Genomic DNA, 6,960 nt, shown 5'->3' with positions numbered 1-6,960 from the left:
GGCTTGAGCTGAAGAGCTGAGGGACAGTGCCCAGGCCCGCCTTGAGCTGAAGAGCTGAGGGACAGTGCCCAGGCCCAGAGTTCAAGCCCCACGACCGACCAAAAAAATAAATACATAAATAAAATAAAATAAAATAAAAAAACAGAGTTCAAGCCCCACAACCACCAACAACAAAAAAGTTTTGTTTCATTGTTCTTCTCACCTGCCAGAAAATGAAATGTTCCCGGATAATATTCTTCACAGCTTCATTGCTCCATACATCACGATTGAGGCACTGGCATGCAAAGTCTTGCACATTTTGAATGTTTATCATCAGCCATTTATTCTGCATTTGGCCACACTCTTTGGCCTGTCAAGAGTGAAGTCATACAACATTTGTTAAATACAGTTTCTGTCTTGGCAGTGTGGTTTGAGCCTGTAATCCAAGCTACCTCATAGTAGAGATTAGGGGATTGAGGTCGGAGGCCAGCTCAAGCATAAAAGTATCGAAGATTCAATGGTTGGGCCCAGTGGTGTGTGTGTTATCCCAGATACAGGGAAATGGGAAACACAATGGCTGAGCAAAGTGGTACAACCTGTCACCCCCACTGACACGAGGAATGAAGCGTAGGTCAGCCTGAGCATAATGTAAGATCCTCCTTTGCCTATAACCAATCAATAAATAAGGGCCAGAGTCATGGCTTAAGTTAGGAGAATTGGTGCTCAGTCTATAGTTTCTGAAATCTTGTGTTTTTAAATCATATTTATTAACATTCATGCTAGGAATGAGAGCATCAAACTCATTCATTCAACAAATATTTACTAAATAACTACTATACTGCAGAAACTATTACAAATGTTTGAATTATGAAGTTAATGAAAAACGAAATCTATGCTTTCATGAAGTATACAATGGTGAGAAACCTGCAGAGGCAGACTACATTAAAAGTGATATAGCAGACAAACACTAAAATCCAGGTGAGAGAGCAAAAAAAAAAAGGGTGACATTGTTTAAGAATTGTAACCATTCTGCACAACATCCTAATAATAATAAAATTATATATTTTTATTTATTTTTTTTTGTCAGTCGTGGGGCTTGAACTCTGGGCTTAGGCGCTGTCCCTGCACTCTTTAACTCAAGGTGAGCACTCTACCACTTGAGCCACAGTGCCACTTCTGGTTTTCTAGTGGTTTATTGGAGATAAGAGTGTCACAGACTTTCATGCCCGGGCTGGCTTTGAACCGTGATCCTCAGATCTCAGCCTCCTGAGAAGCTAGGATAATAGGCGTGAGCCACCAGTGCCCGGCATATGACTATATTTTTAAAAATCCAGGTGACATACATACAGAGATGAGCCCAGTGTGTGAAATGGACCAAAAACAACTCAGGTGACATACATACAGAGATGAGCCCAGTGTGTGAAATGGACCAAAAACAACTGAATGGGCAAGATAGAGTGCAGATGTGAAAATTGAGCTCTCAAGATGGTCCCACACATGTGAACCTCAAGCCATGGTCCAAAAAAAGAGAAAGCCAATCAGTAGGGTTGGTGAAAACAAGAGATACCTAATCTGGGAAATTCCCACTAAACCCTGTAGAAGCCTGTACCCAACCCCATACTGGAATAGTAGCAGAAGCAAAAGCAGTACTTTTCTCCTATGCCTCACTGCTCACTGTCTCTCTTGTACAGATATCCAAATAAACCTTATTTTACCCTATTCTTCTGATCAGCAAAACACACACACGCACACACACACACACACACACACACACACAAATCTATAATGAAACCTTTCTTGAAAATGTTACTATTTACACTGACAAATTACTGTCAGAAAAAAGCATCCAATGATGACATGACTTTCAAAGCAACAATATTTAAAGGGGAAGAAGAGTCTTGAATAAGTATAGAATTGAATGTACAGTATAAGGATTATAGTTAATATTCTTATGACTGGTAATGCAGCTCAGTGGTAGAGTATATACCTTATATGTCAAGACCTATGGTTCAATTGACAGCACACAAACAACAACTATACATCATACTGAAAATTTGCTGAGAGTAGATTTTAGATGTTCTTAACCACAGGGAGAAAAGGGAGGAAAGTGAGGGGTTAATATGTGGGGGGGGGGAGTTTGCTAGTTAATTGGAGATGGACTTTTCTGTCTTGCTGGCTTTGAACCTCAATCCTCTGATTTTAGCCTCCTAAATAGCTAGAATTACAGTCTTGAGCAACCATCAATACTTAGCACAGCCCATGTCTTCTTTCTTAAGTGCAGTTCCTCTATATGAGATTAAAAACATTGTATATTTATCTTACTGATTCTGGCTTATTTTGTTCAACACCATAATCTCAGTTCTGTCCATTTTCCTGCAAACAACATATTCTGTCTGTTTGAAAAATATTCCATTGTGTGTAAGTATCATTTTCTTTATGAATCACTGATTAGCATCTAGGCTGATTAGTTTGACTTTATAAATAATGTCACAACAAACATGGGTGTATAAGGATCTCTACAGCTTGGGCTGGGAAGGTGGCTCAGTGGTAGAGTGCTTGCCTTGCATGCATGAGGCCCTGGATTCGATTCCTCAGCACCCCATAAGCAAAAAGAAAAAAAGAAAAAAGCTGGAAGTGGTGCTGTGGCTCAAGTGGTAGAACACTAGCCTTGAGCTGAAGAACTGAGGGACAGCACCTAGGCCCAGAGTTCAGGCCCCATGACCAGACCCAAGGGAAAAAAAAAAAAAGGATCTCTATTGCAAACTGGTTCTTTTAAGCATATTGGAGTCATATAGCTAGATGATGGGTACTTCTAGTTTTTATTGTTTTTGTTAATTTTTTGGTGGGTTTTGTTGTTGTTGTTTTTGGCCAGTCCTGGGAGCTTAAACGCAGGGCCTGGGAGCTAGCCCTGAGCTTTCATGCTTAAGGCTAGTGCTCTACCACTTAAGCAACAGCTCTATTTCTTGCTTTTGGCTGTTAATTGGAGATTAAAAGTCTCACAGGCTGCCCTGCCCAGGTTGGCTTCAAACTTAAATCCTCAGATCTTTGTCTCCTTAGTAGCTAGGATTACAGATGTTAGTCACCAGCACCCAGGCTAGTTTTAGTTTTCTGAGGAACCTCTGCAGTGACTATACTAATTTATATTCTCACCATCACCATATACCATTGCCCCAATACATTATCACTAACTTTTTTTTTTTTTTTCTTGCCGGTTGTTGGGCCTGAACTCTGGGCCTGAACTCTGTCCCTCAGCTCTTCAGCTCAAGGCTAGCGCTCCACCACTTGAGCCACAGTGCCACTTCCGGTTTTTTTTCTGCTTATGTGGTGCTGAGGAATCAAAACCAGGGCCTCATGAATGCAAGGCAAACGCTCTACCACTGAGCCACCTTCCCAGCCCCACTATCACTAACTTTTGAACTCAGATCCAGGGCACTGTCCCTGAGCCTCTTTGTGCTCAAGGCTAGTGCTCTACCACTTAAGCCACAGCACCACTTCTGGCTTTTTCCAAGTGGTTTATTGGAGATAAGAGTCTCATGGACTTTTCTGTCCAGGCTGGCTTCGAACTGTGATCCTCAGATCTCAGCATCCTGAGTAGCTAGGATTACAGGCGTGAGCCACCAGTGCCTGGCTTGTTCTCTTAACGTTTCTAGTATGATAAGGAAATCTCAAAGCAGTTTTCTTTCATCTTCTGTCAATACTCACATTTGACCTCAAGGCCCTGCTAGGCAGGGTCTCTACCACTGAGTCATACCCTCAGTCCTCAATGTAATTTTGATTTACATTTCCCTAAAGGCTAAGAATATTAAATTTTTTTAATGTATTTACTGGCCATTTGTACCTTTTTTGAAAATTGTCTATTCAGTTCATTTATCCATTTACTGACTGGATTTGTGCTTTGGTGTCTAATTTTTTGAGTTCTTCATATATTCCAAAATTCTTAATTCTCTATCAGATGATTAGCTGAAGAAGATTATTCTTACTGTCTATAGATTGAGTCTTCACTATTGTTTTTCCTTTGTTGTTCAGAAGCCTTTTAATTTGATTTAATATCAATTGACAATCCTTGCTGTTATTTCCTAAACTACTGAAATCCTGTTGAGAAAGTCATTACCTATGACTTTAATCATTTTTTTTTTTTTGCTGGTTCTGGGGCTTGAACTCAGGGTTTGGGTGTTGTCCTGAGCTTTTTTGCTCAAGGCTAGCCCTCAAACCACTTGAGCCACAGCTCCACTTCTGGATTTTGATTTTTGTTTTGGTAGGAGGAAGCTGTGCTTAATTAGAGGAAAGAGTCTCAGAACCTTTCCTACCCAGAGAGCTCTGACTGTGATCTTCAGATCTCAAGCCTCCTGAGTAGAATTACAGGTGTGAGCCACAAACACCCAGCTTAAATTGACTTTTATACAGAATAATAGAGAGAGATCTAGTTTTGGTTTTGTACAGCTGGATACCCAATTTCCCTAGTACCGTTGTCAAAGGGACAATCTTATCTCCATAGTATGTTTTTGCACCTTTGCTGAGCATCCAATAGATACATAGGTTTATTTCTAGGACTTCTATCACATTCCATTGGTCTGTATGCCTGGTTTTGTGCCCTAATAAGAATAAGATCCAGATTTCAAACAGTAGTACTTTAAATAATAATAATAATAACAGGGCTGGGAAGGTGGCTCAGTGGTAGAGTGCTTGCCTCGCATGCATGAAGCCCTGGGTTCGATTGCACAACACCGCATAAGCAGAAAAGGCTGGAAATGGTGCTGTGGCTCAAGTGGTAGGTAGAGTGCTAGCCTTGAGCTGAAGAGCTGAGGGACAGCGCCCAGGCTCAGAGTTCAGGCCCCATAACCAACCAAAAATAAAAAATAAATCAAACTCCAAACCCAAAACACATCAGAATTCAATTTCACTTAATGGAGCTGAGCTGGAGATGTAGATGTATATGTATGTGTATGTGTATTTTCTCTGGTCTCCATCGTAACAGAAAGATACTATATTACTTAAAATTCAACTGATTCTATGGAAATGTTATTCCTATTCAAAAGAGTATTTAATATGTTAGCTACCACATAAAAGCAAGCTATGTGAACAGTTCAACATTATAGAATCTAAAATACTAAGCCCATTTATTTTATAATTTTGTGTGCCTATTAATAGATTCCCTATCATAGATTTAATGTTACCATTGAAACCCAACATCTAACTTTTTTTTAATTGCGAACTTTCACCATTTTATTTAAATGAATCATTTTATGGCCTCACTACTTTTATCACATTATAATTCGCAATAACACTACTGGTAAAGCCCTGTTAAAATAGTTACATGCGCACAGTACTATAATATTCCAACACCTGATAGGATAACCAATACATATACTGTGTGACTAGTAAGTAGATAAAAATATAGATTTGAGCTGGGCACTGCTGGCTCACACCTGTAATCCTAGCAGTTCAGGAGGCTGAGATCTGCAGATTGAGGTTCAAAGCCAGCCCAGGCAGGAAAGTCCATGAGACTCTAATCTCCAATAAACCATCAGAAAAACTGGAAGTGGTACTGTGGCTCAAGTGGTAAATTGCTAGCCTTGAGCTGAAGAGCTGAGGGACAGCACCCAGCCCTGAGTTCAAGCCCCACAACTGACAAAAAAATAAAATAAAAAGAATATAGATTTGGATAAATCATCTTGAGCAGATGGCTCAAATTTAATTATGCTATTCACACCAGTGTATAAGTTAAAACCTATGAATTGTTTTTTCTGAAAATTTCCATTCAATATTTTCAGACTTCAGGTGCTTGGAAAGTAAAAGTATAGATAAAGAGGGGAAGGACTACTGTATAAGCAAAAGATACATATAAACAATTCCCAAATAGTTAACAAGCACACACTATTAGTAGTAATAAAAAGCATGCTAACTTTAAAATGTAAGTTTTGGGTTTGGAGGTTTTTTGGGGGGGAGGGGAGCAGTCGGTAATAGGGCTTGAACTCTGGGCTTGGGCACTGTCCCTGTGCTCTTCAGCTCAAGGCAAGCACTCTACCACTTAAGCCACAGTGCCACTTCTAGTTTTCTGGTTGTTAATTGGAGATAAGGGTCTCTTGGACTTTCCTGCCAGGGCTGGCTTTGAATGGTGATCCTCAGATCTCAGCCATCTCAGTAGCTAAGATTACAGGCATGAGCCACTAGTGCCCGGCTAAAATATAAGATATTTTAAAGAAGCTTTCACATTAACAAAGATTCTAAATAATACCGCAGAAAATGAACCAAAGAATTTCATGTATTCATATACTGCTATTACAAATATATTTCATAGATTGCTAAGAAAAATATAACTCTTAGGTACTATAATGCAGAGATTAACATTCAGATACCAATTCCTTATATACTAAATTTGTTTTCACTCTTAAGAGAAATGCATGGTATTGAAAATTCAAAAAGATTCATAGTTAAGGCATAGAATATCTGACAACTTACTGTTTCAAAGCTGCCTTTATGCATCAGGTCAATAGGTGGCCGGAATAGATCTGCAAGGGTGGTTAATTTTTTATCTATTGCTCCTCCGTTTCTTAATTCCTGCTCTTGCCTAACTGCAACAGAGAAAAATTTTAAAGTTTCAATTAGCTATAAATCTTGAATTACATAATAAAAGCAATCTTGTATTAACAAAATAATTACTAATAAAGATGCCTGACTTCAGATGCAAAGAATTAATGCTAACTCTGAGAAAAGAAAAAAAAAAATAAAAGAGAAGTAAGAAGGAAGTCCTAAGACTTTGTAATGTTTTTGACCCACAGGATAAAAGAAAATTTAAAGTAGTCACTCTGTAAAGAGGTTGAGAGGATAATGAAGGTTGAATACTGTCCAAATAAGTTATTTAGAACTATGAAATAAATAAGGAGGCCCTGGGAAGGTGGCTCAGTGATAGAGCGCTTGCCTTGCATACCTGAGGCCCTGGGTTCGATTCCTCAGCACCACATAAGCAAAAAGAAAAAAGCC

The 6,960-nt window shown here is 39.2% G+C and overlaps 1 protein-coding gene across 1 annotated transcript in view; it reads right to left on the bottom strand.

The window, feature by feature from the left end:
• Window positions 1-6,960, bottom strand: part of Ubxn7 (UBX domain protein 7) — a 65,464-nt gene that overhangs the window by 19,199 nt on the left and 39,305 nt on the right. The window contains exons 5-6 of the mRNA XM_013019504.1: window positions 6,439-6,551; window positions 203-349 (exon numbers count right to left, since the gene is read on the bottom strand). Coding sequence (XP_012874958.1) covers window positions 203-349; window positions 6,439-6,551 — 260 coding nt within the window. The remainder of the gene's footprint in view (window positions 1-202; window positions 350-6,438; window positions 6,552-6,960) is intronic.

The sequence above is a fragment of the Dipodomys ordii genome, unplaced genomic scaffold (assembly GCF_000151885.1).
Source record: "Dipodomys ordii isolate 6190 unplaced genomic scaffold, Dord_2.0 Scaffold45, whole genome shotgun sequence".
NCBI lineage: Eukaryota > Metazoa > Chordata > Mammalia > Rodentia > Heteromyidae > Dipodomys > Dipodomys ordii.
This window is presented reverse-complemented; position numbering and strand designations above follow the sequence as displayed.